General features: G+C 38.7%; 1 protein-coding gene across 10 annotated transcripts in view; it reads right to left on the bottom strand.

The window, feature by feature from the left end:
* The window catches only part of MAST2 (microtubule associated serine/threonine kinase 2), a 187,017-nt gene that overhangs the window by 44,064 nt on the left and 128,259 nt on the right, over window positions 1–14,694 (bottom strand). For 9 of the 10 annotated variants that reach the window (XM_042873336.1, XM_042873337.1, XM_042873334.1 and 6 more), the window contains 3 exons: window positions 8,844–8,919; window positions 6,346–6,366; window positions 3,980–4,058 (listed from right to left, as the gene is read on the bottom strand). In XM_042873336.1, coding sequence (XP_042729270.1) covers window positions 3,980–4,058; window positions 6,346–6,366; window positions 8,844–8,919 — 176 coding nt within the window. The remainder of the gene's footprint in view (window positions 1–3,979; window positions 4,059–6,345; window positions 6,367–8,843; window positions 8,920–14,694) is intronic. The other variant, XM_042873338.1, reaches the window with a different exon arrangement.

Here is a 14,694-nt window from a genome sequence, read left to right as displayed (position 1 = left end):
CTGAAGTTCTTTTCCTTAGATAACAAAGAAACTATGCAGTGCCCAATGCATTGCAGAGAAAAGAATCCATCTGAAAGTTTTAGGGTGTGAATGAAATCATCAAGGATGGCTGGAACAGGGAACCATCAATTCCCATGTCTTCCTTCAGGCAGCCTAGGTGCACAGATCATGTTAGGAAGTCCCATCCAGCCATGTCCATCTAGAGACAACTATGCAGATGGTGTAAAAGCTTACACTGCCCTGATCTACGTTGAAGTCACGGCAGAGTCTGAGTATCTGACAGCCCCTCTCCTCACAGCTATTCTGCTCTGCACACTGCTTATGCCAAACACAGGAAAGATTCTCTCTATTACAGAACGATGCAAACACTCTTTGACTTCAGGAGCCTTCTTTGATCACCTGTCTTACAACATACAAAGAGTAAGAAGCATCTGCTTACGCAAAAACAGCAACTCTTTTCAAACTAAAGGTGTTTGTCATTCATGATGAATAACACCAAGTCTGCAAAAGGGCAGGAAGACTAAAAGCACAGGCTTATGAAGTGCTGCATTAACAGGTACTCGAGCTCTGGCATTAGAAATGCATCTCTTATTCAAAACAAAATTAAACTAAAACTGCTACATTAAAAAATTTGCACATATCAAGTTACTGGAGTTAGAAAAGAAAAATCAAAACTGAAATTCCAGAAGAAAACATGTCTCCTAACTGCAAAGCCACTGGCAAAGCTGTGTTAGTGAGCTCATGGAGGGCCCTCCAAATTCCTTCCTCTCTTTAAAAGAAAACAGATCATAGAGTTTGTAGTTCCAGAGAATAACTAAGGACAGCTCTGGAGATAAAGACCATGATGAGAAATGAACTTTCCTCTGCCTTTCTAGCAGCCTTAGGGCATGCAGCTTTCTCAGTAAAAAAGCACAAAGTGAAACACTTCTGAAATACTGATTTTTAAGTAATCATAGCACTGTACTCAATACTTGCAGCAGCTTAACACAAGCATTCCCCTGGTGTCTTAATTACAGATGCAGAATTGTTCAACTCTTCAATAAATAAATTATTTTAAAAAATCAAACTAATTACATAGTACTGCACACAAACTCTGCATCTAGAAAATGAATAACAAATTAGATGCTTAAAAATAATTGTGCATTGGCCCATTCAGCTGACTATTCTACCCATGTAACTTGAAAGATCTTCTCCAGCTCTTTCAGTGTTGGTCTGATGAAGTCTTCACTACTGTTATGAAAAAGATAAATATAATGGGGTTTATTAAGTGTTGTCCATTAACTGGAATCAAAAATTCAAGCAGAATCGACAGGTTTTCATTCACCTTAGAACAGGTAATTGCCTCAGTTTGTTCAGTTTGTTGCTTGGTAGAAAGCAGATCTATGATCATAGAGACATATGACAGCTCTGAGCTATGCAGAAACTCAGGCCCAGCAGAACACAGTGACATTTTTCTTCTTGATATTTCATTTCCTACTGATATGTACACCAGAAGGAAGGTCTGCTGCCATCCTTCTCTCTTGCTTGAAAATACAATCTACAGGACTGATCACACCAAATGGAAGCCCACCACTCTGTTATGTCTTTATCCATGGGATTAATTTGTCGTGCTCTTCTGACAAACCTCTTAAAATCTTCTTACTTCAGTTTTAAATTCTACACAGGCATAATGCTGCTTATCAACTCCAGAGGTGTTATTCAGATCAGTTCAAATTAATTCTAATCTACAAAATACTATGACAATAGTGTTGTCGCTGATGAGTAGTAAGGAGGATTGGCTTAGAAACGTGGTACTAAGTTTAATGGCTCCAAGACTGCCTCAGTACTTACTAAACATCATGTTTCAATGTCTTTCTGGGATTGTAAAACTGGATCAGAAGGAAGACAAGAGAGGAAAGACTCAGCTACATAGAAAAAAGAAAAAAAAAATGGAAGTAAAGGTTTTAATCTATTTCCTGCAGGACGGTGAACTCAGATCTACACATGACTATCCCCACTTGCTTTGCACTGTACCATTCTGTCATCCATTGCTTACAGCTACAATACCTACACTATTTAGACTGATGCTTTCTACGTGACATATCTATCTCTCTTTTATGGAAAAGTTTCAATCAAAATGATCTAGCTGTTTCAGGAATCATAGCAAGACAGGAATATTCTTTCTTCCCTGTGTCAGACAACTGGTAACTTTCTAAAAGTAGCTTTCATGTTCCTTTTTCAAAACAAATACTGATACAACCACAGATTTATCTTGCTACTTTTGCTCTCTCCATGAACAACTACCCCAAGGCTGGTCAAACTATAATTTCTTGGGAAAACTGCTTATCACACCAGAAAATAAGGACTTAAGACACTGCAGACAGTTTGGTCCAACTTCACATGCATCCTGGAAGCATTCTCAGTGATTATCAATGATCTGACTATTTATGCCACCACTACATAACGTAACTACATATGTTCCACGCTCCAATAAACTGTCACCTGCCTGCTGAAGAGGGCACAGCGAGGGCTTATAGTGATAAAGGTTTATTTTAAGACAACAGAAGCAAAAGCAAAGCTCCTTTTTAAAAGCTGCCTTCTGGTACATTAATACAAAATAGTATTTTGTTCTGCTTGGCAATGAAACCAGGACCATCTTTTTCCACATTTCTCTGTGCTCCTCTCTATATACCTGTACACACACTTCTCATCCATTGGGAAAGCAAAATCAAGTCTAGTCTCCTTCTAAGGAGAGGAAAAGTTAAAAAAAATAAAATAAAAAATAAAAAAAAATCTTGAAAGTCCTGAAGGACTAAAGATAACAAACTGTAGAAGTAGTGCAAACTAGAGTCTGCAGGAATGTGTCTGAACGTGTCTGAAGCAATCAGATGATATTAATGACAAAAAATCAAGTTTTAATAATGTTAACTTATAGCTAAAAGGAAAATTTTGACCCCAATCTCTTCTCCTAATATATGGAATGAATTTAACACTCGTGTTCCAAGGACTTATGAAGATCAATTTGTACTTGAGAGGGTTTATGGATGAACTTAGTAGAACATTTCAGAAAGAAAATAATGATACTGCACTCAGAGGAAGATTATTACTCATTAAGATTAATTACTTAGTAAGATTAATATTCATGGAGTACTAAGTCCTAGCTAACACAAGTATTACAATTACTAGGAACACTTTCTAAACAGTACATATAAAACAAAGCAATCAGTGTGAGTATTATAGAAAGAAGGAATGATACGTGACCACGCTGTTAAGGTACTCACCATTAACACATACACAAAAGCATGTTAACTCAAGGTAGACTTAGCATTTCCAGTCTTTCTATGCAGGGCATTGTCAGATTGTCAGGTAGACAAACACAATTTATATTCACATACTAAAGAATAAGATTAATTGTATGAAGTATCTGAAAGCTATAAGGGTTAAAGTGGTGTTGGTGCCTTACTGATGTTAACGACATATCAGCCTTTTGAAAGTACAGAACAATTCAAGCAAACTGCAGACAACCTTTCTAACAACAAGTAAGAAATTAAAAGCTACATTAGGAGATTCAAATTATTGAAGTGGAGTTAACAGATGTGGATTATCAGTTTTTCCTTCTGCTAGCAGATTTTAACTCTAAGCACATGAAAGCAGATTATTTCCCAGTTAAAAAGAGCTGAGGTCTTGATGGCAATTATGCGCTGTCTCAGAGCCCTGCCATTTCTGACACATCGTGCCTCTCAACCAAGCAGTCAAGCCAAGTGCTACACTGGGATTTCACCAGTAGTAAAGGCAAAGTGCAAGATGAAAGGAGCTGGGAAATGGAGGAAGAAGCAGTGGAACCAATAACTAAAACAATTTTTAAAAAATAATTGGTATATTTAATAATGTTAGCAAAAAAAATGAAGGAAGATCAGATATTTTAGTAAAGACTCAGAAGCAGATTTGTTAGGGTGTGTTTGTACAATCCGAATTGCTTGGAGAAGTCTGGGTCACTTACTGAAACTGTTGAACTGGGAGTGTTTGTTCCATATCCTGATGAGGGAAGGGAGGCCAAGGACCAGCGGCGTCCATCCGTTCTGAGGAAAGAAGCAAAGGAAATTACTGTGATAGACGTACTATGGTCAATACTTGGAGGAAATAAACATCCACCCCCAAATCTCTTAACCGTACGGGTTTTCTAAAGTCTTGAGATGTTCAAATAGACCAGGTATCTTTGTGAAAAAACAGCAAAGGTACGTTTCAAGAGAAACAAATAAGTGACCTTGGAAAAGATAAAGCAAATGGGCATCAGATTCCTGCATTACATTAAGTAGTTGCTTTTTAAATACTGCCAGTTGTGCAAAAATTGGCGTCCCAGGAATGAACAAATAAAACAGACTTATTTGAAAAAGGCCGTCTTGCCTAAAGCTGTTATACAGTTCCTCGTCTTTCAAATAATGCTGAAAGTTGGGGGGAAAAAAATGTTTAAAATCATGAGCTTAGTGAAAGTGGTCTTGTTTGCTTACTTTGTCATAGCCAATAAACACGGTTCCCACGGAAAATAGACAAAATACCCTGAAAATACTGTCAGACAGTTTTTGTCCTTACCAATGTCAGAACTAAAGACGGTTCTTCTTGGAGAATAATCAGAACGGCCCTTCTTGAAACCCTCTTCTCCCACTAAAACCCACCTCAGTGAGCTTGGAACCCAAACTCAATTCATCCCAGCTCACTGTGCCTTTTCTGCCTCTAATTTCATCTCACTCTTGAAGGCATTTTGATTCCTGTAATTACAAGTGTGTCTTGTTGCATTTTGGGATGAGTGCTAAAGAAGTCTCCCTCACATCAGTTTCAGCTCACTTGTTTGCTTTGCTATGGCAGACTATCAGTAGCTGCTCATAAAGGGAAACTGAATTAGAGCAGTTCCTCATTCTAACTGACTTTGGAAAGACTTTGTGGTTTTGGATGCACATTGATACAGTGCATTTCTGCAGGCACACTGTAAAATAAGATGCCTCTTATGGATCTGAAATACTGCTTATAAAAGCTCAATTGCTGTCTCTGCAGCAATATTTCTCATCCCACTACGAATATACAATGCCTCAATCTACAGAGAAAACTTCAGTGCACACCCAGACATAAAGATCTGTTTATTTTCAGGTACTTTGCCATCTACTTTAGAACAAGGGGGAAATAAACCCGCTGTTCTATATTACTGAAAAAGTAGTATTATATCAAGAGAGTTTTTAAAAGGATTCATGCTTCATGCATAAAAATACTCAAGCTGTAATGCAGACTCCTATACATGCATACATTATAGCTAAACCCCATTTAGCCACAAGTCGTGTTCTCCTTGGCAAGACAAACATGAAAAAGGCCAGGAGAAATTCTTCTCTTAACCCTGAGAAACCACCAGCGTCAGCAGTGCAAAGTCACTGTGCCGTGTGGCAGCAAATGGGCACCACGAGTCAGCTGCAGAGATCTTCATTCAGCTTCTCCTAGAGCACATGGGTGCTGGTGGGACCTGCAGGCCAATGATTTGATCTCAGTTTGGACCCTCAGCCCCAAAGAAGGAGAATATCTTCCTATCTTCCCAAAGAGTAGATAGGAATGAATAACTCCATTTTTTGCAAAAGGAAAGCCTAACTCTTCTTCTAGTGATTAGCTTAAATTGGGCATTGAAATAACTTTAGTATTTTCATTTTGACAACGTTAAAACAAATTCTTCTTCGTTAGAAAGTTACAGGATACCTCCTTATGCTTGGGCTATTTTCTACTGATGCAATCTAGGCAAGAAATATGCCAAGCCATCAGGACAGCAGGTATCAGCTCTACATCTAACAAAAAGAGGTGAGACAGGAAAGAAAACTTCCAAATTGAAGACAATGGGAACCAAGACTTTAATAGAAATTTCCTCTCTCATTTATGCAAAGCATTTCAAAGTTGCTTCAGTGCTCTGTTAATAACAATTTATTTTCAGAGAGACTTCATGCAATATTCCTTCAGGAAAAGATACTTGGAAAGTAATGTTTAGGTCTTTTATTGCAAAATAAACTTAACTAGGACATGGAAGCAATGAGTTTTGCCTTTTAAATGTCAGTTTGTTAAGTTAATTAGGAGGTTTTTTTTTTATGGCAGTTACAATGCTATTTCATGCACACAGATGAATTTCAAAATGAGGTGTTAGAAGAACAAAGCATCTTCTCACAGAGCACTACCGCTTTAACATTTTAGGTCAAAATGCAAAGTTTTATTCTTTGGTAATCAAAAGCTGAATGCCTAAATGGGGTTTTCATAGCGTGAACTTGTTAGGGACACAGGCTGGTGCCTGGCTGCACAGAAGCATGGTTCATACACACACACAACAGCAGTACGATGCATTACCTGTCTGCTCTGTGTCCATGGCTGTACGGAAGAAATCATACAGTGGTAATGAGGGACAGAGAAGTCAAAGACACACATGTCATTTGAGGGGAAAAACAACAACAAACCTTCGTGCTCTGTGTTACTGATATTCCACTACCATCATTTTTACTGAATACAGACAAAATTACCACGTTTTCTTATACAAGAGAATTTCGGAACACACTGACTTCATGGGTGTGAAGTAGCCATTGAAATGGCACCTAGTGAGAGATTTTTGATTAAGCACTAGTCAAATTAAGGACAATCTTGCAGTCTATTGTAGTGAATTTGGTTTTACTTATTTGAACTTATTTGAATGTGCTCCCTACTCCAACCCAAGAACCCACTCATCACAAGGCAATAAGCAAAGAAGGAAAATCACAAACAACGTCCAAACAGAACAATAAATGAAGAAATTGTATCAAACATAAAATGCAGGAAAAGAGCAAGAAATAGCTTCTGTGACGACCATGGGAAAAAATCAGGTACGAACTCTCCCTTGAGACCCAAACAAGGCTGAACAAAAGGGTGCAGTGACATATCCATCTGTCTGAGGTAACAGTGAACAACATTTTGAATTACTTAACACCATACTTCCCACAGATGTTATTGTGATACTCTGCTTGATAATATAATACATACATGTGGTACTGCTGGCATAGCTATTCAGGGTGTAATACAAGTAGAAAATAGAAACAAACTTCTAAAACAAGCTGAGCTTAAGTGTTCTTTTCAGTGACTGAGAAAGTATGCAGAGCAGCATGCATGCTGTAAAATGAACCACAGCATACAATAGGACAGACCTAACTTTTGTTTGTCTATTTCTTTAAAAATAAAGAAGAAAGGAAAGTAGGAAAGAACACATTTCTGAGTTTTAGTATTAAAACTTATTTTCTGTTTGGAAATTTGGAAAGCAATTCTGCTAAGGTGGCTGGAACAGCCAACAGCTGATGTTGAGCTTTGACAATGGTTTCAGCTGCAACTTTCCTCCTGTGATCCAAAATCCAGATATTCTGAAAACTGGTAAAATTCCAGTTGACTTCAACAGAACATATGAAATACATTCAAATTAAGCTCAGATCCCTCTATAAAAATAGATATGGATGCATGAGTCCATTTTAATTGTTTTACCACCAGGTAAAACTTTATTTTTTCCCTCTAAGGGAATATGAAAATACATATCCACATTTCACATTTCACAGGATTTTGTAAAGTTTCTCTATCATATTAAGACCAAAATCTACTTCAAGCAGTATTCAGGGACACCTGGTCTTCTAGCAAGCCACTTCGCTGGAAAAAAAAGCACTCCAGGATTTACCCAAAGCCCAGATAAAAGGTATGCCTCCAGCTTCTCTAAACTCAGCCTGTTTCCAAATCCCAACCCTCCACTCTCGTTTGATGTTTTGATACCTAACCTTTTCCTATTTAGTCCTCAAGCTGATCTCTCTTTGTCAGAAAACTTGCTGCCTCTCAGAATGATCACACTTTTCCTGTTTTCAGGTCACCCTAACACAGATGAGAAGCTGAAGTTGAAGCATTTAGCAAATTAAAAATATCTTCCTCACACATGAATCGAGCAACCCAGCTTCCCTGCCTAAATTTTGCTTGGGATCTCCTTTATTATTTTTTTGTTGCTGCTTTTTTCTTTCTCAACCAAATTTAACTTTCTGCATTGTGATCCATTTCTGCCTTCCTGATGAGATACGAAATTCAATACTCCATTTGTCTGCTTCTCCCAGATGTCTTTATTCTTCCAGTCCTGCTCCTTACACTAAATTGATCACTAATAGTATCAGATTTCTTTTCAACAGTTTGATCTACAGTGTAACAAGCATTTGTCTAGCACTCACTACAGGACAGATGATAGCTTTGCATTCAAGTCTTTCAACACTGTTCTTCTTTTAGCAGTTCCTGTAGACTTGTGATTTCAATTATCAGCTGTCTTCCTTGTCAGAGCAATAACATATTCCTGACACCAATGCCCAAGACAGTAGAGAGAGCTAAAAAGTTGCTACCCCTCAGAAGGCAGCGAATGAATGCAGAGTGCATGCCTGATTTTGGTATGTCTGTGTCTTTGTGCAGACAGAACAGAAGGGCAGACATACAAAGCACCTCCGTTACTCAGAGTGAAGAGGAGCTAGGATTACCACTGAGACAGAGTTATTCTATTCACAACTTAGGCATTGTGACTAAATGGCTTGTTATCTCACACAGCCTATATGTCATCCTCCTGGGAAAACACTGCCTCCTCCCCAGGCTCTATTTACGGCTTTATCAACTTTTGATCATTTCTATGTCTCAAAAGCACCTAATACATTCTCAGTATTGCCAAGGCCTAAACAAAAAGAGAATAAAATAGAACTACAAATATCAGAGAAAGCAAACCATGACAAAAAAAAATACTCGTAGGCAACTTCTAAACTTAAGCTTAGAAACCCTATTTGTCTGCCAATCCAGGCGAATGTATCCTGACTTACCTTCGGGCAGGAACAAAGGAAAAATGAGCAGGAGCATTTGGAGAGAAGTTTCTAGGGCTGTCCAAAGGGCTGCCACCTGTTTGAGAGAGCAAACAAATTCAGTCACATTTGCAACAGAGGAACTTCTCACTGCGCAGAGACACCTTCAAACCCAAGTTGTACCTGCAAATGATTGAGCTTTGTGCTCTTGATCATTTGAGCATTAGTTTGCCAAAGAAATACGATTTGATCAGAATCTTACCTCCTTTTGAAGTAATTTAAGATGCACACTTTCATACTTGTTCTTAAATAGATAGTACATCATATATACACAATATAGTCTCTCAGTGTGATGTAACAATCCTTTACAATATACAATCCTATAGAAACCCAACGTTTCTCAATGAAAAACCTGGGTTAGAAATGATATTGATGACACTTTCAGGAATAATAAGTAGGAAGAAAATATCTTCATACTTACTGTGTTTATTGCTGCTGAATGTAAAATTCACTGAGGGGAAAAAAAACGCCACAGGAACTACATGTAATAAAAGGACTACAGACTCACAGAAGATGCTCAAGCGAGAAAGTATTAACATTCACCCTAACCACCACTTCATCAAAAAAATACAATGAAAATGAAAGAGCCAGCGACTTCATACACTGAAGAAAAAATAACATTAGATTTTCAATTGGCACAAGAATCTTTTTTCCCAGCTTTGTCGTATGATGTGTAGGCATACAGTTGGTAAGCAGCGCTCTGCAATGTCTTCAAAGAAAAAAGCAGCCACTTACAGAAGCCCTTCTGAAAGCCAGAATCATTTACAGACTGCAGAAACCTTTGAAATTTAGAAGATGAATGAGTAGCTTCATGTCAGCGAGTGCACTCTTTCTATCAGGCATATTCTTAAGTGGTTTGCTCTTTCAGGTCCTTAATACAAGCACAAAAGAGAAACTACCCATAGTAAGCATATGCCAGCAGCAATTTCTCTGAGTAAAAACAACATTAAAACATGAGCAGGAAAACAAATGGATACAGGATAAGCAATGTTCTGCAAGCTACATGGTCATCAGAAAGGTCCTCAGGTGTAGTATAAAAAAGTCATGTTAAAAGTGAGCATCATCAATGGGCTAATCCCCAAAAAGTTACTCGTGTACCTTAAGTGTTATGTTGAGCAGAAGGCGAAGACAAGCACTGTGCTCACTGGAAGGTCTGCAGTCACTCCCACCTAACACACACATGCAGGTAGGAAGGGGGAAGGGGAAGGAGCCGACACTTCCAGGCCGTGACGGTGTCCCAGCGCCGGGCAGCTCCATCTGGCCTACATGTGCACGGGGACAAGAGCAGCTGGTCGGGATTACAGCAGCCTCGGGCTGATGTGGTGTGTGCCAAGGGGTGATGGGAGAGCTGGGGAGGGAAGCATGATCCAGCACAATCTGCTTCACCGAGAGCAAACGGAATGAAAAACAAAGGGTGTGGGCAACAAGCTTGTTTTCCTGTGGGTCGGTTTGGTTTGAGTTCAATGTGTTGTAAAATATTAGTTAAGAACTAACGACAGCTCAGTGTAATAGGACACAATGCATGCCTTCACCCAAAACCGACTGGCCCCAAACCCATTCCCAGTGTATCGTGGGCAGCAAGGAGAGAAACACCACCAGAAATCAATAAGATGACAAATACTGGCACTTCTTATTAAGCTTGCACTCACTTGGCTCCTTATGGGCACACTGAAAAAACAGAGCCGTTTTACTGCTGGGCTAAGACTAGTTTTCAGAGTCTAGATGGCACTGCAAGCTTACAAGAACAGTGAAAAAAGCTACAATAGCAACAAAATGACCAACTCAAGGTGCAGAAGCACATGTTCCCACAGCAGCACAAGGCTAGGGCTGGGGTTGCCACGTATTTGCTAGGAGAACAAAAAGCTGAAAGAGCAGCTAAGATCAGGAGATGTGGCAGAATGAGTCCTGCAGGAAGCAGTGCAGGCATCCCAGCAAAGCAAAGGAGCCTGTCCTGGTAGGAACCTGGGTGTTCACATACCCACCGCAGATTTGCTGCTTTTGCTGGCATCGAGATGATCTTTCTCGAAACAAAAAGCCCACTGCTGTTATAAACAGGCAGTGAACTGTCATCGTCTGTTTAATATCTTCATCAATCTTTTGTAAACTCTCCACATTATGATCAAAATAGGATTTCAGAGTAACTGAGCAAATTGGGTAATGACAGTTTTTAACTTTTGAAATTAACTATGTGGGTGTTCGAAGCCTTCTGAGCCTGCACAATCTGGTACGGAGATACTATTAATTTTTAAGTAACAACTTTTTCAGATTTATATAGCATATTTCCTCCCAGACACTGGAATTTTAATTAGATCCCCTGTGAGTTGCTTCAAGTTTTAAAATGAAAAGCAATTAGTTTTTCTACTCAATTCAAGTCTGGGTGAAGCTTTTAAAACAACAACAGGGAGAAGGGGAATTACTACTTTCCCTAAAATTTCCCAGTACTGCTGCATCTGCTCTAGTTGGAGGAATTTTAATAAGAAAAGCCTTACTGCAATGCTCTCATTCACCGAGGCTGATCGAAACTCTATTTATTCTGTTAGCAAAGGTAAATTCCCCTGTTGCTCAGGGGTTATAGTTGGCTCCTTCTGAACCTGGAATGACTGTCTCAGGGGAGGCTGTTACGCAGAATGATTACCCATTAGGTAAATCAACGCAGTTACATCAATGTTAATAATTCAGGCATGAACTTTTACATTTCCTGGACACGTGGAGAAGGAGGTAGCTAAAGCACCTGTACTGCTCTGAAACTAGGAAAACAGACCTTACAGGGAGGAGACAGGCAAAAGCCTCAGCTGCCATCTACAAATATGATGACATCGCACACGTTAACAAGTCCAAAAGCTCAAACTAGAACCTTTTTGTAGTGCTTGCTCCTGAGATTCTGAGAAATACAATAAAAACAAAGGTCCAATTGTGGTGGCCATCTACATACTAATGCTATTTGCTGAATAGTAACAGAAGCAGAACACATCCTACTGCACGTCACAGAACTTCCCGCATTCTAGCACATCCCAATGTTAGGATGACTCCAATCACTTCAGCGTCCCATGCACCACCCAGCTCAAAGCGAATATCCTGGCTTCTGTCTGGCATCCAGGGATCACATGCACACAGTGCAAATGAACTGCAGCTCTGATGACCAGGACAGGAGCCAGAGCTGCACACAACACACTGCACAAGTTTTACTGTTTGACCACTGCGCAGATACACTGTTCATGCCCTTGGATCCAAGGATATCTGGATCAAGAAGCAGGAGCATCGTGCACTTTCGTACAGCACTGATGAAAAAGAAGTATACAGAAGACTTAAAAATAATCTCTTCTTTCTTTCTTTCTTTCTTTCTTTCTTTCTTTCTTTCTTTCTTTCTTTCTTTCTTTCTTTCTTCCTTTCTTCCTTTCTTCCTTTCTTCCTTTCTTCCTTTCTTCCTTTCTTCCTTTCTTCCTTTCTTCCTTTCTTTCCTTTCTTTCCTTTCTTTCCTTTCTTTCTTTTCTTTCTTTTCTTTCTCTCTCTCTTTCTTTCTCTCCCTCTCTCTTTCTCTCTTTCTTTCTTTCTTTCTCTCTTTTCTTTCTTTCTCTCTTTCTTTCTTTCTCTTTTCTTTCTTTCTCTCTTTCTCTCTTTCTTTCTCTCTTTCTTTCTCTCTTTCTCTCTTTCTTTCTTTTCTTTCTTTCTTTCTCTCTCTTTCTTTCTCTCCCTCTTTCTTTCTCTCTTTCTTTCTTTCTCTTTCTCTTTCTTTCTTTCTTTTCTTTCTCTCTTTCTTTCTCTCTCTCTTTCTTTCTTTCTCTCTCTCTCTCTTTCTCTCTTTCCTTTTTTAAAGCCAGAAGAAGGAACTGAACTTACAGTGAGAGACTGAATGATTGAATTCAGTATTATCACACTGCCTGTGAGCAGCTCCCTTCACACATTATTACAGACAGGAACAGGGACAAGTGTATCCACTTGTAACCTGGCAGCACAGGAAGCAGTTTATAGGAGCGTGAACCTCCCTCATCCACCTTCCATTATCTGTCATTCTTACTATAAAGATGATGCTGTTTCTCTGATTTATTTTAAGCTTTTCATTGTAAGATACAGTCTAAGGGTAATGTATTAATCTGCCTTCGAATGTGTACACTGCAATAGGTGTATGTTAGATAAAAAAAAAACATTTCGAAGAAATACAAACACAGGGAAAGTGTGTGGACACCTTCCTTCCTCTGATTAGAAAGAAATACAAGGAAGATTTTCAAACCTGTCTTCCCAAAACTGCACTTCAGTCAAGATATGGGGGAGTAAATAAGGGTGGCTTTCCCATGACATTAACAAGTCGTAGCTGTTTAATAACAAGGCTCCATGTAATTTTGGAACAGAGTATTTCATAAAGTTTGAAAACTGAACTAGTGCACTTCAAATCCATTAAGAGCTATTTTTTCAAAAATGTTTTCATGGCAGAGTTAAAAATTGTTCAGATTTACTTTCATCTTTAGACCTCTTAAGTATTACTTTTCCTCTCCATTTTGGGGGATATGGAATTGCCTGACATCCTATCTTAAGCTGCTCTGTACATTAAAATGTGTAGTTTGCAGGCCAGTGTTCATTAGGAGGAAGGATTGTGCTACATCACACCCCACCTTCATGTACACAACATACAAAAGAGAAACTCCTGCAGTTAATGCCATAAGGAACTCCATTTTCTGAACAGAACTGTTTTAGAAAGTCTTCCTTATTCCCCTGTATGCTTGTCACTCCTTTCATTTGTGGAAGAGGTGCAGAATGGACGTGAAGAGGAGGTTGTGTGTTCACAACGCAAGAGGGACGGGAGAGGCTCCAGCTTTTCTTAGTGACTTATCAGTGTGTGTCTGAACAAACAGATTGATCGATTCTGTTCAAATACTAAACAAATATCACAGCCTGTTCTCAAATTCACATCTCATATATGATATTTCTTAAGAAAATATTTGTGAATCTACTCTAAATTTCATCTACTTTTGTCTCTTGAATAAATTACTTGACTCAGGTAAAACTCCTAAGCACAGTAATGGGAGGGAACTGAGGCTACCAGTAATTTATCTCCTTGTTCTCTGCTTGCAACTCTTGGAGGTCACATAGGATGTCCTTTTTAGTCCCATTTTCAAATCCCATATGCAACATTAGAACAAGAAATAGAAGTATTTGACAATTTCTGCTAAAGAAAGACGACCTACCACTGAGTAGCTACTCTAGTTTTCCAGACAGTCACATATGTAATAAAAGATAAGCCTGCAAAGCCCAAGACAGCATCAAAAACACTAAGACCAATTTTTCATTTGAAAGATAGGAGAAAAGAAAATACAGGTGTGAACATCTCTGCCTTTGTCTTCTGAGCAATGATCAGATCAACATCTTATTGCAATCTGAAAAGCAAAAGCATCTTGCTTCTTTCATATTCCGAGGAGCACTTTTCTCCATCGTTTTACTTAAATGCTTATATAGCTGACATAGAATTTATTAAATTCAACATACATATAGATTCTTAATATAAAGTAAGGAGCACAACATAACTAGGCAGAGAATCCCTACCAGGAGAAATATCACATTTTACAAAGCTATCACTACCATAATCACCCATAAGAGAGCCAAGGGAGTTTGGAGTGAAGTGGAATTCCTCTAGCAAATGCAAGCTTTTGGTGCAGTAATGAATTCAACAAGTTACATTTGAAAATACTTTATCTGAGTTATCTGAGATTCTGAAGGAAAAAGAAAATAGCCTTAATATGCTACTTTTAGGATTGGAAAATGAAAATCATGGGTCATTTAAAAAACAGTGTGAGTACAGCAACTTCCCAGGCATTCATGA

Source organism: Lagopus leucura, unplaced genomic scaffold, assembly GCF_019238085.1.
Source record: "Lagopus leucura isolate 7727_CA_CO unplaced genomic scaffold, USGS_WTPT01 Super-Scaffold_100009, whole genome shotgun sequence".
In the NCBI taxonomy this organism is placed as follows: Eukaryota; Metazoa; Chordata; class Aves; order Galliformes; family Phasianidae; genus Lagopus; species Lagopus leucura.
This window is presented reverse-complemented; position numbering and strand designations above follow the sequence as displayed.